This window comes from Scomber japonicus, chromosome 14, assembly GCF_027409825.1.
Source record: "Scomber japonicus isolate fScoJap1 chromosome 14, fScoJap1.pri, whole genome shotgun sequence".
In the NCBI taxonomy this organism is placed as follows: Eukaryota; Metazoa; Chordata; class Actinopteri; order Scombriformes; family Scombridae; genus Scomber; species Scomber japonicus.
Genome location: NC_070591.1, coordinates 12,452,028 through 12,473,281, shown reverse-complemented (window position 1 = coordinate 12,473,281; position 21,254 = coordinate 12,452,028). Strand labels below are relative to the sequence as shown.

General features: G+C 41.5%; 1 protein-coding gene across 1 annotated transcript in view; it reads left to right on the top strand.

Annotated features, from left to right (window-relative positions):
* The window catches only part of akt3a (v-akt murine thymoma viral oncogene homolog 3a), a 46,547-nt gene that overhangs the window by 17,421 nt on the left and 7,872 nt on the right, over positions 1-21,254 (top strand). Inside the window, exons 2-9 of the mRNA XM_053333156.1 lie at positions 7,286-7,411; positions 11,658-11,769; positions 14,978-15,122; positions 16,056-16,187; positions 16,388-16,453; positions 17,620-17,688; positions 19,728-19,850; positions 20,606-20,734. Of these exons, the coding sequence (XP_053189131.1) occupies positions 7,286-7,411; positions 11,658-11,769; positions 14,978-15,122; positions 16,056-16,187; positions 16,388-16,453; positions 17,620-17,688; positions 19,728-19,850; positions 20,606-20,734 (902 nt within the window). The remainder of the gene's footprint in view (positions 1-7,285; positions 7,412-11,657; positions 11,770-14,977; positions 15,123-16,055; positions 16,188-16,387; positions 16,454-17,619; positions 17,689-19,727; positions 19,851-20,605; positions 20,735-21,254) is intronic.

Below are 21,254 nucleotides of genomic sequence, written 5' to 3'. Positions count from 1 at the left end.
CTGTCTGTTATTCGCATATCTCTCGAACCGTTCATCTGATTGATTTCAAACGAGACTTGCTACGGGCACGAGTAAGTGCAGTGCCAAGTTTGACGTAAGAACTGTAAAAGATATAGATAAATATATCGGTTAAAGAAGCACACATTTGTTGTTGCCGCTCTAGCCGCTGGTCACTCTCCCTCATACACTGAGCACAGCGCAGGACTGGAGGTAGAGAGGCAACGGAGCTTTGGCAGCTGAAATGTGAAATACACTTCAGACCCTCAAAAAAATGGATGAAATTGAAAACACTTCGAATAGCCCAGGCTACTTTGCAGACATCCCAACCAGCAAAAAGTAATTTCATGGAGGTGTCGGTCCGGGGGAGGAGGTGGGGGGATTGCTCTGATAAGCGGCAACACAGCGCTATCAGGACGCTTTGCTTTCTAACACGCGCTGCATTAATAGTCGCGCACACACACAGCCACTCTCTAGCGCGCGCTCTTACTTGCACACTCCAGATTCCGTGAGATTGGATCTCATTTGCGGGCGTCAGGGAGCCACTATCAAGCCGCTATGCAGGACAGTTGGGATGTCTGACTTTGTAGTAAAAACACACGCAAAAACAGATTTTGCACGGGCACTGCACTAGTACTATAGAAATTAAAGAACTAAACAAGGGATAATAGGCAGAAAAAAATTATTTTAGTTTTGTAATTTCTGCATTTTTTTTCTTTAGCTGTAATTTTGTGTTCACAGTATTGTTTCATACATTTGAAAACAATAATATCTTTAAAGTGTGTGTGTGTGTGTGCATGTGTCTATGTGTATGTGTGTGTGTGTGTGTGTGCCTCCTCCTGTACCAGCTGGGGGAGCAGAGGGGCACCAGGGCAGCCTGTGTATGTGTATGTGTGTGTGCATCCAGCACAGCATACCAGGAGGTCCTGGCAGTGTGCAGCTGGCTGGGTAAAATCTCCTAGTGGCCCCCAAGGGAAGGCCACACTCCCATGGGTTTCCACTCAGTCTGGCCGCCCTGTGACTGCCCTGCCTTGCCCTGTCCCAGCTCTCTATCACTGTCTCTCTTTCATAGCCTTAACCGTACATTGAGACCATGCTCTCTCTCCAACACTCAGTCTAAAGCTGTCTCTCTCACTCTCTGTCAGCCCTCTTCTTTCCCCCCATCCTTCACTCTTCTTTCACCCCATCGCTTTCCTCCAGGCTGCTGTTGCTTCTGTGTAGTTTCACTCCACAGATTGAGACACAGGCTTGTACAATTATTCCAGCACTAAACCTTAAAACTCAAATGCAGCCCCAACTTCAAATTGAATTTAATTATTTGATTCTTCAAAAAATGTCCCCCATATTCTAGTGCTGTCTGATCATTTAAAAAGTGGTAAAACCTTCTGCACTTTTACAGTGATAGTGACTGTATTTAAGGCACTCATACACACAAACAGTAACACCAGTCCAGTCCCGATGTGGTAATGAGCCTAATGCAATGTAATTGGATTGGCTTTGAAGAGCCCGGATTCGCCTTAAGATGTCTGAGCAGACTGGAGTTAGAACTGTTGGGGTCGGGGTCATGCACACACCTCACGTATCTTCACAAAGGCACACAACCACAGTGAAAGACACTGTACAGATTGTGCATCGAGTATTTCTTTTTTTTGTTTTTTTTTTGTTTTTAAATCTCTCAGCACTGTAACTGTGAGTGTCCTGTGCAGCTCTTCAGCAGGCACTCTTGTTTGCTTCTTGCACTTAAAGACTCTCAGACCGGTATCGTTCTTATCCCCTGTGCCTTCTCTGCTGAACACAGCCGCCTCCCCTTTCCCCCACTTCCTTTGCCCTTAAGTTACCTGCCTGATGTTTATCCGATCTCTCTCTCCCTCCTCCTCCTCCTCCTCCTCGTCCTCCTCCTCCTCCTCCTCCTCCTCCTCCTCCTCACTATGTATTACGGCTTGTACTCAAGTATCAGCCACTCATGCTCACATACACGAACACATGAAACCCCCTCTCCACACTGCTGTGTCTGGATATGTCTTGACCTTTATCAGTAAGGAGATCAGCTGAAGCCCACCCATCAGTTTGACTAGATCATCCCTCCATACGGCTACGCTTTGCAGAGGTTTATATTTCATTGAACTCTCCCTACAAGAGTTTTATTACATTTACTGAGAAACTAGGTATACAGTAGTTGTATGCTTACCCCATTGAAAATATACAGTATATGTGAAACAAATGTGATACTTTAATACAGTTTAATCATGGTAGGCCTAAAACTGATGATCGTTATATTGTTGATTAATATGTCACTACTTTTTTTTATTCATTGATTCATAGTCCAGTCAATACATTATGGTTTTCAGTTGTCCAGGGCTGAAGGTGACTTCTTAAAAAACGCTAATTTTGTCCAAGCAACTGTCCACAATCCAAAAGAGGTCCCGTTTATAATGATGTCAGAGAAAAAGAAGCCAATCATCATATTTCAGATGCTGCAACCGGTGGATGTTGGCATTTTACTTGTAAAATCAATTAAAACTGTTGTCTGTCTATCAGTTATTCAATTATTTGAATCTTTTCAGCACTGAAACAAGATCAGGTATCCAGCCAGCACACTCACAACTTCCCTGTCACTCAGTTATTTAAGGAATAAGTCAACTTCTAGGCAAGCTAAGTTATCGGTCAGCTGTTTACTCGGGCAACCAGCCAGTCGGTTACTCAGTCACTTGGTCAGTAAACTTGTTGTGTATTCTGTCCTAGTACACTCAAACCTTCTGTGTTACTGCTCTGAACACTAAATGTGTGTGTATGCATATACGTGAGTGTGTGTATGTGTGTGTTGTTACGTGGCCAGCAGACGACACATTCCTCTTCCCTGCTGGTGAGCTGCTGTGTATGTGCTGGAACGTGGCAGAACCTCCTCTCCACCCTCTCCACTCCGCCTCCTCCTACCTCGATACACCACCACCCGCCACCCCTCCAGCTCCCAGAGTGCCAGTCACACAGCCCCGTCTCTGCGCCATCTGCATATCGGCTTCAGCCTCGGCCAAAGCATTAAATTAAATCCCTGTTTGGGTTGATTAACAAATGGCTGGTGAGCTCACATAGTTATGGAGTTATTTATTTAATTGTCATCAAGGTTTTTCCCTGATTTTTCATCTATCTCATTCTGTGCAGTAATGTAGCATCCGGCAAAGCAGGGGAGCAGAGGTGTGCGGGTGTCCTGAAGGTGGGAGTGCGAGACAGAGAGATAGAGGGAGACTGGAAAGTTTGTGCAAGTTTGTGTGACTAATTTCTGTGTTGCTGGCTGAAGTTCAGCCTTGCCATTTGTACCTGTCTCCTATTTTTCATTTCTGTATTTCTCCCTTCCCCTCCCTCTGTCCTGAAATGAATAGTTAATCAGTCCCCTAATTGAGTGACAGTTAGTCAGTGCGTTGTTGTAATTGTCCAATCAGAAAGCTTGGAAAGGACACAGTCACAGCTGATTCTTACTGCAAAACCACAAGCTGCAACTGGAGGATGTGCCAACAAGATTTATTAATCTAAATTCCAAACTGACTTTTAAAAAGTCTAATTTAGTTCTTAATCCTTAGTTTCAGGCTGAAAGTAATAAGTCTTGAGGGGCAGACACTTAGGGGGAAAGTTTGCCACATTTACCCCATCTGCTTTTGTTTTCAGCCCTGTTTTGTCCCTTGTTAGTCAAAAGCTTGACGAATTAAATACTGCGGATGTGGTTGTTTGCAGCTGAAAAACATTTATTCTTTTTTAAATGTTCAAACCCATTTTGAATCAGAGTTACAGTGTTATTTAGGCGCTAATCATTTCCAAACAAGACAAGGAAAGAGAAACAGGAAAAATATACTGCACATCCAAATAAGATCAAATCAGATGGACGAGAGCACTTGAGAACTGCTTCACATTTTATGTTTGTGTTTTGAACAAATTTGGTCAGGAATTTAAATACACTACAAACATGTTTTATCTCATCAGCTGAAGTTTTCTCTGTTCCTTCAGATGTTTTAAGATCACCCATATTCTCCTGTATTACTGATATCGTGTAGCTCTAAAGAGAAACAAGAGACTCCTGTTGTCTTAAGCACTGTGTAGTGTAGTATTTACTAATTGGCCTTAAGGGAAAAGTAAAGTTGTGCAGAAACCTAAATGAGACTGAAGTGAGGAGTCCGAGAGAGATGGTGTGGGAAGGAGACCGGCTGTTCTGTTTTCTCCAGCAGTCCAAACTAGAGATATGTGGCTCCCCAGACAAGCTGTCCAGAGTGGGAGAGCTCGCTGGACTCATTACAGGCAGGGCCAAGACGGGATAGCTTGACAGAACACCATTGGATCATTCGGAGGATTGGAACGATCGAAACAGAATTGTGTTATTTTGTGTGTGTGTGCGAGCGTGTGCGTATGTTTGTTTGGAACGCTGTGTGTGTGGACAACTGTCCATCTCCACTCTCCGTCTGTGCCACCCCTGGCTGCCCCCTCCCCCCACTCCCCAGACACACACACACACACACACACACAAATACATTTATACACACTGTAAGTCCAGCCAGCAGGATTGCTTAAATGTTTTCAGTTGTACTGGACAGCTGAGAGATGAAGTGGCCAGCCACAGGCGTCCATTGGTTGGACACTTCGTCTAGAAACTGACTCAGAGAAATGACTGGACTTGGACCAGCAAGCCAGTCATCACTGCCAGTTTTTAATAGTTTTATCAGTTTAACTTTCTCTTTATCCTCTTCCATTTTGTCACGCAATCGATCTCTCTCTCTACTATCTAGTTTGAAGTTTCTCTTTTCCAGATGTCCAGTTTCTTCCATCAAAACACTTTTGAAATCACAGCTGGAATGGATAAACTGTTAATATCTGCTGATTTTAACCAAAGTCATGACGCAGATGTAGATTTTTGTTTGATGGGAACATTAATAGAAACACCTGTATACTATTTAATGATAATAAAGTTCAGCAGCAACACAAACTACATCCTCAAATCTTTCCATAAAGTTGAAACATCAACTTTTTGGCAAAATCTCTACACAATATGATAAATTGTGATATAATTACAGTAAAGTGTTTATTGTGGTGTTATTTTAGCAGCTTGCACAAATAAGCATGGGGTTTGGTTAAGGGCACTGATGCTTATTTTTAACATAGAAAGGAAAGCGTTTGTTTTAGCTTTCATTCTCTCTTTAGGGAAGCAAAAAAACCAACAAAAACACATCAAAACGCTGAACTGATTTCATATAACTGCAAATCTATAGTTTTATAATACAGTTGATTATGGTCATTTGACAAGAAATTATCTAAACACCTCCTTTCCCACCATCTCTTTTTTCCTGTTTTGCTCTCTTTATTAATTTTTTCCTTCCTCTTCCCCGTCCCTTTCTTCATCCCACCCTCCCATTCAGCCCCTTCTCACAGCGATCTGTTTATCAGTAGCAAATGATCCAAAGAATATGCTTTGTTTCTGAAAGAACAGGAGAAGGAAAAAAGAGGGGAGGTGGGGGAAGAGTGGGTGGATTTGCGAAAAAAGAGAAAAATAGAGACTGAGAGAGGAGACGAGAGGAGAGGTGTGATTTTGTAATCCTGATGACGCACTGGCACCCAACAGCATTTTCTTATCTGTCTATATCTGTGTGTCTCTCTCTCTCGCCGTCCCTGTGTGGTGGTTCAAATCAGCTGCTACCCCCACACCACAAACACACACACACACACACACACACATACATGCACACGCACACCTCCACCACCAGCAGCACCCAGAGGTACTGGCAGGGCCCACAGTCGCATGGTCCCTTCGGCGGAGCAGGTGTTTTTCTGCGACGTGTTAACGAGCACGGCCTGCTGTCATTTCAGCTTTAAATGGATGTCACAAATAGAACACACACACATACACATGCTGCCTATTCTCCTCTCCCATCGAATTAGCCTAAAAAAGGTAATCAGAGCTGTTAGCGAGCTTTGTGCGATGTTGTGTCGGGTATTTGTGTGTGTGCACAAATACATCTTTGTCGATGCGTCTTCACAAAGTGTAATTTTGTGTGTGTGTGTGTGTGTGTGTGTGTGTGTGTGTGTATGTGTGTGTTCGTGTGTGCTCACATGTGTGCATGTCAAGGAATTGGCTGTTTAATTAAAAGGGGCTGAGAAGTGAAGGGAACATTTGTGTATTTCTGTGGTTTTTATTTCTGTTGTTTTGAGATGAGAAAGTGAAATGTTTACACAGTTCCCGACTTTTGGAAAAGTGTTGAGATTGTCACTTTTTTTCATCAGAGCTGAGTGTCAGTATTTCTTCAGCTGTGTTTTCTGCATTCTCTCCGGTTCAGTCGTCGTATTCATAGTCCTCTTCGTGCTTGTCCAACTATGTGCAAGTCTTATTCTGCACACGTGTGTACTTTAATCCATGTGTGTAACCATGCTGTTTCCAGTAAGTGTTATCCTCCTCTGTGGTGTGGAAATGTTTGACTCTCGTGTAATCCTGCAGCGGGTCATCTGATAAAGCTGTGGTGCCACCTTAGTGCCGGTCTGTGCCAGCCAGTTGGGTAATACTCTGCCACCAGCTGCTCAGCAGATGTTGTTATTTGTTGCTGCAGTCTAAGAAGGGTTATTCTCCATGTGTAATCTTATTTTGTCTCATCTCATCATTTCGTCTCATCTCATTTTATCTCATCCCTCTGCTCCGCTTCCTTCTCAGATGGCGACCAGTGGTTTGTGTGCATGTATGTGTGTTTGTTTAAATTGTAGGTTAGTATGACTTTTGTTTGTCTATGTGTGTGCGGTATGCTTGTGAGTGTATGTGTGTGTATGTGAGTGTGAGTATGTGTGTTTGGTAGAGGGGTCATCACCTCGACACCTGCCCATGTATCAGCCAGATGATGTTTCTGGCATGGTTAGTTTGAGTGTTGTGCTGGTAAACATGTTTTTGTCATTTTTTACATGATAATCTGATCTGAATCTGGCAAGCACTGTGGGAGATACTGTGTGTGTATGTGTGTGTGCGTGTATATAGTGTGTATATGTGTATGATATCATTTGGACAGATGAGAGTCAGTCAGGCTGAACAGACAGGCTCTTATCTGTCTAGGGAATAAAATCTGTATTTAAAATCATCACCATAATCATTATTGCTATTACTACTTTCTGTACATTATCTTGATCATCATAATCCTCTTTAGTACTGAGTGCAATATTGCTATCTCCATCATCACTGTTGACCTCTGAGTTTAGGTGTGTCTGAATCAAGTGTATAACTTAGCATTTTTTAACTTTTTCCTCCTTCTTTCTCTCTTTGTGTCCACTCCAGGTGAATACATAAAGAATTGGCGACCGCGTTACTTCCTGTTGAAGACAGACGGCTCTTTCATCGGCTACAAAGAGAAACCTCAGGACGCAGATCTTCCCTACCCCTTAAATAACTTCTCTGTAGCAAGTACGTTACCTGTCACACATGTATCAAATCCCATTTGAAGGGTTTATAAGGCATTGCATCAAATACCAAGAACCTACACTGTACTGTATTCATCCTAACAGGTATACGAAAAGTATGGAAACAGTGGGTCCAACTACCAGGATATTTTTGCTATGTATTCATTATGTTCATTAAGTACGTAATTGACCCTGCACACTTGGCTATTGGCTCATAACTAATAATAATTATAGAGTGATACCTAATTAACCATTGTAGGCAACATTTCTTTAATTTAGAACTGCACTTAGAGGTGATCTGTAATCAATGTAGTTAAAGAACACCTCAACAGGTCCTCCAGTTGAAGAACAGTCTCCTCACAATGCCACATACTAGTCAATATTTTCAAATTGATTTGTGTTCCTATATTGTTTAAATGGCAAACATGTGTGTCGTCTAAATGGCACTGAGATGTTGCTGAAATATTCTTGTGGTTTCATCATACAGTACAGAGCCACAGTGAAATGGTACAACAGTTATTGCATCAGTTTCACTTGTGGTGCGTCACAACATCAGTCAGTCAGTCAGTCATCAGTCTTCACAGCATCTCCATGTTATACAGAATTCACAGAGGGCCCTAATTAACCGATTATCAGTAAATCATCTGTCTGCACCTGGCTAACAAGCTCCATGGCGTCGTTGACATGTGTAATTAACCAGCTAAAGAGTTAACAAGATTAATTGTAATGTCTCACTCTCATTACCAGCAACATCACCTCCCATTGTTTATACAGTAAATGCAGATTAGCAGTAAAACTTTGTGTAAGCTTTCCAGCCATTTTAGCTTTAGAATAGTAACTGTTGGCACATCGGCCCTGAAGTTTCACCCAGATTCCCTCTGTCTCATAATCTGGCAGCTGACAGAAGTGAAAAGTGGCTTACTACTAATTTTGCAGTACTAACAAAATGTTTTTGACATCTAGGCTAACACCACTTTAAGGTTAAGACACTAAACCTTTCCAATTGTAATTAATTATTACTCAGTACATTAAAAACAATAAAGATGGTCGAGCCAGTATATCACAGTTGTTTTTTTTGCTATTTAGAAATGATTCCTAAAATTAATGTGTTAATATGATGTTTTCAAACTAGTGATTATAAAGATTAAAAAGTATTGAAGAAGAAGAACAGATGCAATAAAATACAAGTAAAACAAACAAGACAGGATAAAAGAGAAGAAGGAAATAAAACCATACAACAAAATAATATTACTGTAAATATAATCAATAAAAGACGGGGTATAGCGCAGTCTGGCCACTTAGAGTTACGGTAGTTAGAAGCCTGAAATCAGCAGCTGGAGGCAGGAGATTGTTTTTGGGTTAGACCAGACCAATTACAATAAAGTTAATATGAGATGAAGGCATTTTTAAGGTGCCTAACTATGGAAATATTACTTTGGTGAAGGAAACAGGATTATTTAGTTTAGTAGTTAATCTTCTAGAAAAAGTAATACAAAAATACAGCCAGATTATTGGTATAGTCAAAGTTGTGCTGGATTAAACAGCTAACGTATATGCAGCATATGTGTCTTAATAAATAAATGGATGCATGATGGTGTACAGTAGTTGTTTTCTCTTTTATGTTGATAGATCAGTGGATGCTAAACATAATCTAATAGGTGCAAAGCTGGTGGTTCACTTCTTGGCAGAAGGCCTGATACAGATAACACTGTATTTACTTATTATTAGTACTTATTATACTTACCAGTATTTATGGTCACCACCACAGGATATCAGATTTATCACATGCTATTAATGTATAATAAAAATGAAATCTCACGGGTTTAGTCTGTTAAATCTCATAAGGTCTTTCAGTTGAATGGATTTAGAGGAGCGAGATGTGAAAAATCTGCAGAACAGAGGAGTGGGGATTGACAATGGATGAGATGATAGCAGAGGCAGAGGAGAGTACAGGAGAATTGATGCAATATGAGGGTGAAACTGAAAGGAAAATGATGACGAATGGTAGAATACAAGCTGATACCTCAGAGAAAATGATAAAGAATGGTACATTGAAGGAAGAAGGAGGAGAAAGAAACCAAAGTCCGGAAGGGAGGACAAGTACAGGGAATGAGCGATGGGAGTTGATCGGTGGGGGCAGAGGAAGAGAAAATTGGAGACATGGGGAGGAGAGAGGAAGAAGAGAGAGGACAGAGATGGAAAGATGATTAGGGTGCAGAGCAACGGATGAGAGATGGTGAGAGGGATAGAGGGATTGGAGGTTGAGGCTTTTGAGGATGAGATATGAGGGAGTGGAAGGGAAGATGAGGGAGGAAAGGAGGACCATCAGCGCTGAACAGACAGGGAGGAGGAGACGAAGACTGGATTGGAGAACGAGGAAAAGGGGGAGAGGAAAAAGAGTTTGTGAGGAGGACAAGCCAGGCCATACATCCGGCCCCGGCTGCTTGGCACAGCCCTGGCACTGCCACATCTGTTGCCCAAAGCTGGGAGGCCAGGTGGCGTGTGTGTGTGTATATATGTGTGTGTCTACGTGCCTGTTTGTTTATTTGTGTGTGCCTGTGCGTGTGTTTATGTGTGTGCGTGAACAACAGAAGTGGTCAGATGGAACAGAGATGGTACAGGCCTGTTCCCTGCAGAGGGACTCATACATACAAGCCTGTCACACACACGCACACACGCACGCACACACGCTAATGCATGCACTCACATACACCCACTAAACTGCTACACAGATTTCACAATTGCCTGCTGTGGCAAACAACCCAATTTCAGCTAACATTCAAACTTCAGTATCACTTTTTACACACATGTGTTTGTATGTGTGTGTGTGTGAGTGTCTGTTGGTTCATGCTAGGGCGTGAGTGTTTTTTGGCACCGAGCATGGCATGACCTTGTTTTCTGGCAGCACAGCAGGCCATGTTCACGAGTCAGGTAGTAACTTCTTTGTGTGTGTGTTTGTGTGTGTCTGTGTTTGTGTGTGTCTGTGTGTGTGAATTTACATTGAAACTCTGCCGTGTGTACGACCTGAATGCTATTGTCATTAACCTTCCTGTCTATATTTAGGCTGCGCCATGACATGCTGTGCTGTGCCACACTTAAACAGAAAGTAATTGGAGTAAGGGATAGCTGAGGACGGCAGGTGAGACGGTGGGAGGAAAAGAAAGGAGAAGAAATGAGTTGAGAAGAGATGAGGGCAGGAGAGAATGACAGCAGACAAAAAGGAGGGGAAGGGAAAAGAGGAGAGGAAAATGGGGGATGATATTAAGAATAAGAGGAGAACATAGTGGGGATAATGAGAGGACAGAAGATGGATCATTATGCTCTTTTACATCAGCTCTTGTCCCCAATAACCACTGAGACTGCTGAGGGACAATGAAGATGTATTCTTTCCCACAGCGAGCTCACAGCCCCATCTGGCTATGTGTGCGTACGTTTCTGCGTTTGTGTACTGTATTACGCATTTGTGTAATAATGGCCTACTGTATCAACCATTTTCACAGAAATGTGTCTCTTCGGATATTCGCCAGATGCGTATGTGCTGCAACACATTATATCCCTTGGCACAGAAAAGCACCTTTTATTTGAATCATGTGTGCCTGAAGTTATTACTGTTTTTAAACAAATTCAAAGACAATCTGTATCTTTTTTTTAAGGATTTATTTGGACAGCAACTTGATATTCAACATGATTCCTCTGATTTCTACACCCCCAAACTATTTATCTAAAAAATATTTAAATGTCAATAAATAGTGTCCTGGATTATTTTCCTATTGTTGCTGTAGTTTGAGGGGAATTAACAGCTTTTGCTTGGATTCTTTCAAAACAAGTTGTGCATCTTTGCTGAGGACACTACATGACAATTGCATTTATATTTACATAAAAATGTATACAGCATGCAGATAAGATTTAATAAATACAGAGCAAAAGTAAGGAAAAAAGTACAGTGTAATAAAAGAAATAACAAAACACCAACACACAAAAAAAGACTACACACATGTAAACAGTAGCTACTCATAAGCCTGAGAAAAAAGGTTTACTTTTAACATGGACACAGATATGATTGATCACCGCTCATTAAAGCATGACCAAAATAACTACATGCACTCTTATCAGATCTTAATCTTATTCAGTTAGAAACTCCTCCACATTCTGTTTTTTTTTCTTCAACTTTATGCTGTTCCATGCATACATATGAACTTGTTTAATTGTACTAAAAAAGACATTATTGTCCCTCTGCTTGTCTGTTGCAGAATGTCAGTTGATGAAGACGGAGAGGCCGAAGCCAAACACCTTCATCATCCGCTGCCTTCAGTGGACCACCGTCATCGAGAGGACCTTCCACGTGGACTCGCCTGATGAGAGGTCAGCATGGACTCCAGTTCCCCAAAGACGTTTTTTTTTTTTTTTTTTTTTTACAGCATCCTGTTGGTTGTTGTTGGTCACAGGACAAAGAGGATGTCTAGCAATGTTCTCCTTTTATAAAAGTGGCTTCCTGAATCCTTCTAATTAAAGCTCTAATCAAATATATCAGGCAGAATCTGGCTTTATTCAAAATGAGATACTTCTAATATTACCCAGCCAAAGCCTCCTTTAACACCAGATGTGAGAAGGAAACTTTGTGTGTAGCTTCTTAGAGCTGAGATGCTTTCAGATAAATAGACCCCAGACGAAACAGGATATTGAATGCGTACTGCCTATATTACTGTAGATCATCCGACATTACTCTCGCAGCAGCAGTTTGGATGAAAAACATTACATATAAGCTAAGTTAAAACCTGACAGTTATTATAAGACAAATACTTCAGGAGGCATTTTTGTAATCACACTGTAGTTTGGCGTTGTTAAACTTACTGTATTTCCATTTCAGTTCAACTTAAAAATTTTATACATGCAATATATATATACATACAGTACAATAGCACAGCATTATGAAATATTTCTGTTTAAGTAAAAGAAAGGAAACCCAAATAAATGTACCAAACTTACCAAACAAAAAAAAAGGATGTGGGTAAAAGTATAATCAAGGGCAGAGGTATGTCCGAGGGGGTATCTACTGTAAAGCGGTTGTGTTTTCTCTCTCTCTCTCTCTCTCTCTCTCTCTCTCTCTCTCTCTCTCTCTCTCTCTCTCTCTCTCTCTCTCTCCCTCTGTCTCTGTCTCTGTCTCTGTGTGTATGTGGGAAAGGAAAAGGGAGAGGAGAGAGACAGAGTGGAAAGGAGACCTTTCAAGTAGCATCGGCATAAATTCTCCAGCTGCTCAGTTCCTTTCTGAGGAGCTGAGGTGTTTATCTCCAGAAAATGAACAGCTTTGCCCAGAAGACCACAGATGCTTCTGTGCATCCTTTGAGTTTGTGTGCGGGCATGTGTGTGTGTGTGTGTTGCAGCTGTCTGTCCAACTTTGTCGGCCTTATATGTTTCTTTCTAAGAGTTTTGCATCTAGATAATCAAATAAACATTTCAGAGTTAACACAAAAGAATAAATCTCCATTGATCATTTTATAAAGTCAAGTATTAACAATATGCACGTGTATAGGTGCACAACTGTGAGCTCCAGATGTGTGAATGTAGTGTGGTAAAAGAGTGCATCAGTTTTGTCACAATACACAAGAGCCATTGAAGTTTAGGTGGGTTGAGGAGGAGTATGTGCACCACAACTGTCTGCGTGTGCGTGTGTGTGCGCGTGTGTGCGTGTGTGTGTGTGTGAGGTGTGTTACTGTAACTGTTGTACTGTACCAGTGCTGGCAAGGCTCCAGCTACCACAGCCCCAGCCGTGAGAAGAGAGGGTGGCACGTGTTGGCATGGCGCCCGACTGTAGGCAGGCCCATTATCTCTCATTAGCAAAAAAAACTCATTATACTCAAAACACTCTAACAAAGAGAGAGAGCATTTATCTGCTGCCTGACCTTGAGAGAGTTCCCATTGCTTTTCATGTAGCTACACGCACACTCACTCACACACACACACAGACACACACATCATGGGTGCCACAAATTGAGTGCTCCATTGTTGAAGATGGAGTGTAACTTGAGTTTGCCCTTGTTTTGGAGTGTGTAGGGTACGCTCAGAAGTCTTTGCAGTAGAAAGGAATTCAGATCTTAAAAACACACTGCTCTGTTTAGGTTCAGATAGATGTTCTTCCAGATCCCTCAAGGAAACATATGGGCATCTAACTCAAAACAAAACAAAAAGACACAGGGGTGATCGTTTGGGAGTCAAACAGGTTTCATTATTATGATCTCCTCACTGCTAACACTGGGTAAGTGTGTTTGGAAGTGCACACTTGTAATTCCCAACTTGCTTCTCCACAGTCTTTCTGTTCAGGCTCTTCAATGTTTTCTGCTATCATGTGACCCCTGCGTTTGGCTCAGGATTAACACTGTTTAAGTGAAGATCAGTGAGGAAGAAAATTCAAAGAAGAATTATTCATGTACACAGCATTTTCATTTTACATTTAAATTCAGAAATATTATTGATAAACAACTTGAAATTAACAGAAATTCCAGTGTAAATATGTAGTTATATAAGCTCTATACAATTAATGAGTTAAAGATCTGCTCTAATCTAATGTTGTTCTCCTGTTCTTCCTCTCTTGTTTATCAGAGCAGAGGGAAGCTTGGCCCTTGATAAACCGTTATATTCATCATCGTTAAACACAGTAACATGTCTCCACATCCTGATGCATGGCTGGCCTTCTGCTACAGATGATGATCTCACACACACACACACACACACAATCAAACTCACGCAGTTTCTCTCAACAGATGTTGAACAACACCGCTAATGGAAAGTCAATGGGGAGGAACAATGTTAGCGAACAACAATGCATTGTTCCCCCTAATGCATGGGTGTGTGTTTAGACACACGCACACACACACACACACACACACACACACACACACACATACACACACACACACACACACACACACACACACTGGTAGGCATTAGTTCTGCTCCATGATCATTGCTCATTTGGTTAATTCTCTAGTTGACCATGTTTCCTCTCTGTTGAACAAATAGGTGTTTATGTTAATTGAAAACATTTTAGAGCCTTTAAAAAACAATTTTAAAAAAGTACATTAATTATCCTATCGGAGAATCTGTGACCTGTATCATATTTTACACCTGTGTAGTGTGCCGTATGTATGTATGTATGTATGTATATGTGTATGTGTGTATGTATGTATTTATGCTGTTCATTTCAAGTTGGACCAAAGCTATGCAGAACTTAAAGCCATATGTATAGCACAGGGGCACAATAATAAGAACAGCAATATACAGTATAATATAATATACTGTAATACAATGGCCATTTGATCCCTTTGTTTCTAATCTTCAAATGATCAATTTCTGTGTGGATTCAATTGGTTAAAAAAACAACATGAACATTGGATATCATGGAATAAAAATAAAGGACCATGTCTCAGTGAGTTTCTTTCAGTCATAATGTATCAGAAGCAGTGGGTAGGATTTAATATCCTGAAGCTTTTTTGTGTGCCATCAGTAAAAAGAAGTGATATGAAGTGGTATTAGAGTCCCTAAACTTTATCTTGTGTGTATATTGAAAACCTAGAGATGAGTGGACAGAGGCCATCCAGATGGTGGCTGATAAGCTGCAGAGACAAGAGGAGGAAAGAATCCAGTGCAGCCCCACCTCCAACATTGACAACATGGTCGAAGAGGAGATGGACATCTCTACCACACACCACAAACGCAAGGTAACAAATGTATGAACACACTCATTCTAATACACACACACACACACACACACACACACACACACACACACACACACACACACACACACACACACACACACACACACACACACACACACTATACTCAAACAAATTGTTGCAGCTGTACTCTTGCTTACCTTTGTCACATAATGGGTTATTACCTTTGGCTGCCAGCAATTTAAATGCTAAATGTCCCTGTAACAACAATGGACGTAAATTGTTTTTCCAAATTACAGTTCTCCATTCAGTAGAAGTAGTCATGCAAAACATCTTTTGTAATGGTAGGTATATGTAATACATGATACATCAACTGAACAAAAATGTAAATAGCAGTGTTTTACCTGGGCTTCCTAAATTACTGCAGATTTTTATCCTCAAGCCTCTAAAGATTTCTGAAATAAAAGAAGGAAAATAAATCCTATTTTGTTTAACTGGTCACAACTGGTAGATAATGCATGTAAAGGATCACAGGCAAATAAAGATAGGGATCCACTGGTTTATAGTACAACTAGAGGCCACTGTTCATTACATCCCATGTTATAAAGGCTTTATGGGCTGTAATTTTGCTTTACGGTATTAATGTTAGAAACAGAAAGTTAGAAGCACGGGCATTACTTGCAACTGGGCTTTATTTCATGGCTGCTTTGTGTTTACACTTAAACAGCATTTAACATTAAATAAGTTTGACTTCTTTTGTTAAATGAAAAAGGGTAATGGAAAAAACAAATTTATTTTACTTAAAGAACTATGGAAAAAAGTAATGGTTTGGCATAAATACTAAAGCTAAGCTATTGTATTTCAAATTATCTCCACCTACACACTGCCAGTAAAACATCCAGAGGCCATAGCCAATCCACGATTCAAGTTGAGGGCTAAATTTATTGCTTATGTTTTCTGTTTCCCTCCTCACAGACAATGAGTGACTTCGACTATCTGAAGCTGCTGGGTAAGGGAACCTTTGGTAAAGTGATTCTAGTCCGAGAGAAGGCCAGCGGGAAATACTACGCCATGAAAATTCTTAAAAAAGAAGTCATCATAGCTAAGGTTAGTCTTTTAACTGTATTTGAAATGGACTAAATAGTATGTTAGTTTGTGGCACTAAAACCTTTTTTTCTAACCATTTCATTTGTGAATTGTCAGCTGTCAGTTTCTGAAGATTTGTATGCATCACGTGGAGTGCTCTCTTCAGCTGCCTTCTCATTTAGTTGTTTGATTTCAAATATTTTTACTGTCTCACTGAACAGGATGAAGTGGCTCATACGCTCACAGAAAGCAGAGTACTAAAGAACACCAGACACCCCTTTCTCACCGTGAGTATCTTACACACAAACCACAAATGGTTTGGATTCAGACATGTGTGAAAGTGCAAATGTGCTGACATCTATAAGAGAGCATGTCACATGTATGCACACAGCATATTGATCCTACACATACATACCTGAGTCTCTCGAGGCTAATTATGAGTTACATACCAAATTGTTTTACATTAATGGCTGCATCTGTTAGCTTTGCACTCTTTCTTTGATGTACACATACACACATCAGCCACTGCTCATTTCTATCACACTTCTTGTGCTGCCATTCTCTGGAAACACACACACACACACACATACACACACATATACACAGACTCATGATGTATGTTCACACGCACACTGTTGTGAGAGCAATTACAGTTCACATCTGAGTTTACACCTGTCACATCTGCAGCCACAAAGAGGCTCAGACCAACTGTTCTTTTGTTTAGTAGCTTTTTCATTTGACGAAGACACACACACACACACACACACACACACACACACACACACACACACACACACAAACTTGCTTTGAATAAGCAAATACAGACATAAACTGTTTGAAGCTATGAATGATCACGTTTTTTTTCTCCTGCTGTTTTAGCTAGAATGGGACCAGACTCGTGCTGTGTACAAAATTGTTAACACATTCACTTCACTTTTCACTGCATAGGGAGTGCATGTAAAAGACTGGTACATAATGTATCATTTAACAAAATCAAAAAAACAGTATTTTGATGCAATTAAAGTGCAACTGGCTATTTCTGTGCTGTGAAATAATGAAAGCTGTTGTGTTTGAAAACATGCCATGATAGTTAGCACTTGATTGGTAATGATCACCTGTACACTACTTTTTACATTGTATTGTAGTGTAAATTGAATCTGCAATTTAATGTAAGATTAAAAACATCTCACCACACAACAGGACAAAAAGAAATAAAATGAAAGACGCAATAAATTGCATGAAAAATAGTTTTCCAATGCAGACACAGTACTGATATTGTGGATCAAATTGACCACAATGTAGTATTAATAGTAGTGTTAAAAACATTGAAGTTATAAAAGGCGTGTCTTTGTTTTTGTATGTGCACTCATTGTGTGTGTGTGTGTGTGTGTGTGTGTGTGTGTGTGTGTGTGTGTGTGTGTGTGTGTGCGTGTGCGTGTGGTTCTTGTTTCAGTCATTGAAGTATTCATTCCAGACTAAAGACCGCCTCTGTTTTGTCATGGAGTATGTGAATGGAGGAGAGGTAAGCTGCACACACACGCACACGCACACACGCGTACTGTCATGATGTGTGTGCTGTATGTGGTTAGCCATACTGTTTGTGTGACTGCTTTAAACAGCCAGTTAAACCAAAACTCGACCACACTAACTGACAGCGATTAGGAAATGCACCGACTCGACTCTCCGCTGTGTTGGAACTTCGGTGTAGCTACATACATTTCTAGGATTTTCTTTCAAAAATGTAATTGAAATATTAATTTAAATAAAAGTTACTTACGTTCTATATGATAATGTATATTTTTCCTTTTTTGAAAATTGAAGCTTTAAACAAAACAAAACTATACTTGATTGAAAATGTAAAATAGTTTTCTGCTTTTGTGGTTTATGTCTCTCAGAGTTGAATGTGGAATATTCCACTCCAAGAACTTTCATTGATGTAATATAGTCTAATTGGAAAGTCTGCGACAGGAACTCAGCAGAGGAACGATAAAACGTGCAAACACTCAAGAAGTAACCAAAGTTAGACTGTTCAGTAGCTCTCTAACACAGTTAATTTGCCAACCAACTGGCCTCTCGCTTGCCTCCTCATCTCTCTTCTCCTTTCCATCCCTCTCATGCTTGTGTCTATTTATGAACACACCTATGGGGCAGATATAGCCAGAATGACAGTCGGAGATGAAATGAGTTTGGATTCCCCCACTTTTCCATTTCTCAGATTTTTAATCGGGCCGTTTTTGCAATCTTGGTTCATTCCCTCAGTGTAAGTGTCACCTGCTCCCCTCCCAGTTAGTTAGGCAGTTCAGCCAGCGCCAGGCCTGAGCAAACACACACAAGGACACACACGTGCACAGAAAACACCAGCAAACACACACATACTTAGACAAACACACACACACACAGCAAATTTTTACCTCAACGGACAAATTGTGACCACACATGCACACACACACACAACCCATTACAAACCTGCCACAGTCACAGCTGCCAGTACACTGATGAAGGCCCACCTGTCGTGTTACCCCCTCTCACCACACCCCCCTCCATACACACACGCACGCACACACACACACACACACGTTACACATGGACACCATTTGAGCAAGGTGGTCTGTGAGCATCACTCCAGCGGCCATATGAAAACCTCCCTGCACAATTAATGGGGAGATGTGTGCCCCTTGGCCTCATGGGTAATTTGTACGACTTGACTGGTGCGGCACAGCAGGCTGGTGTCATTTTGGTGCCACATGTGTAGCTGTGTGGCAGTGACAACTTGACAACTGATGGCTAGGGAGAGAGTTAGAAAGAGAGAGTTGGAGGGAATGTGAGGTGAGTGATTAAAAAAAGCAAGACGGAGGAGAAACGGGAGGTGAGCCACCTCAGGGGGCAAAAAAAAAAACAAGTTGAGTACTCTTAAAAGGATAAAAAAAAGAGTTTCTTGCCAAAAACAAAGAGGGATGGATGCGAGAATGGAGTAAATGAAGACGGAGGCTCAGGGGGGCAAGGCCAGTTAGGCCACTAATGAGTGCTGCACTGGAGGCAGTTGAGATGGGAGGGGGGAGTCGTATTGGCGACGGCGGCAGCGGCGGTCGGCCTGTCTTTAACTAGACTGGTGTATTGATTAAACCCTTGATTTGGCCCCCGTCGCCGAACTCCACGCCAGCACCGTGCCAACCTAGCCCAGAGGGTAACGTGGAAGAGGTATGTGTGTGTGAGTTTGCGTGTGTGTGGAGAGGGGGGCTGCTAGATGAGGCGCCAGCTGCTGAGTGCCTCCACCCGCCTTCCTCCGAGATTCCCCCCCTACCCCCACCCCTCTCCACGCGTACCCCTCACACACACACAACCCCCACACTCACCCTCCCCTCCGCTATCTATCATCTCAATATGGTGCGGGCAGCCAGTTTGTGTTGTGCTAATTTCCTCCAATAAATCAGTAATTATTGCTGTGCCGTCCCTGCTGTCTCCCCCTCCTCTCTCCCCTGCCCTCTCTCTCTCTTTCTCTCCCTCTCTCTCTCTCTCTCCTACTCGCCCCCCCCCCCCCCCCCCCCCCCCCTTCTCCTGCAGCTGTTTTTCCATTTGTCCAGAGAGCGGGTGTTCTCAGAGGAACGCACACGCTTCTATGGTGCCGAAATCGTCTCGGCTCTAGACTACCTGCATTCAGCCAAGATTGTGTACCGGGATCTCAAGGTAAACAGAAACAGAGAGGGGAGGCTGGTTGGAGGGCATGGATGAGAGTGATTAGAAAACTTTTTTTTAGCCCCCCCACCCCACCCCACCTTTTGTGAAATTCTCACAAATTCTCCAAAGAGACGAGTGGCTCTGGATGTGTGGTAATTAAAGAGAGGGACAGGAACAAGCACACACATATATAAAGCAGAAGAAGAAGAAGAAGAAGAGTAGCACAGGAGGCAGTGGCAGGCGGGGGAGAGAGGGAGGGGGTTGCTGATGCCACAGAGGTAGAGAGGTAGATGGCTGTGTCTGAGCGTCTGCCTGGCAGCCTTGGCCCCAGCCCTGCTCACAGCAGCCAAGAAAACTGAAAAGAGAAAAAGCAGACAGAGAGTGAGAAAAACACTTCAGCCATTAAAATTAAAAGGTTGAGTGGCTCCACTATATGCCTGAAGTTTATTTCCCTCCTCTGCTTAGAGTTTGTGTGTCTGAGTGTGTATCCTGTCAGTACGTGGGGTAATACAGCCTTTCCTTATCACTCTACCTCTGTTCTCTTCATCACTGGTAAAACATTAACTCCACATTGCAAATTAAATATTATTCAACACGTGTTACAAAGTGCTTGTGAAATTAATTCAAACCAGTTGCCTGCTTTGTGTAACTCCAAAAAATGCATTATCAGCATTACAGTTTTTCCCTTTTATTTCAAGAATATTGAGATTCAGATGGTGAAAACTGCATTGTGGAAATTGTTATACATATTTTTTATCCATCAGTTGGAGAACCTGATGCTGGATAAAGATGGCCATATCAAGATCACTGATTTTGGCCTCTGCAAAGAGGGCATCACAGACGCTGCTACCATGAAGACCTTCTGTGGCACGCCAGAGTACCTCGCACCTGAGGTACAGTAGCAGTTCTGTTTTATTCTTGTCTTTTGTCTTATTTAAGTTTTTTTCTGATTCTTTTGCCATAAACCTCTGCACCTTCTTTTCTTATTCCTTATCTTCATCTTTGACAATGTTTCTTTCAGTTATTGTAAGATAATTTACAATAACAGTTTTTTTCCCTCCTCTACCTAACTCGTTTTTCCTTTGATGTCCACACTATGTAGCCCCAATATGTATTCAATATGGTAGGATAGTTACATATATCAGGTAAATATAGCACTATGAACCGTCAGGTTAAGTAAGTTATGGTAGCATCAATCCATTTCCTAAATATTTGTCAATCAAAAAACAAAATTATGTGACATAGTACAACAATAACATGAACCTGTATAGATGTGGTGCGTATATGTCATTCAGCTTTTCTCCTACAATTGACAACATCCTCAACAGAATGCGGACTCTTTATAAATTTCGTTAATCAATTGAATTGAATCTTAGGGACTGTACGGTAAATTCTGTAAATGAGCAGATTGAC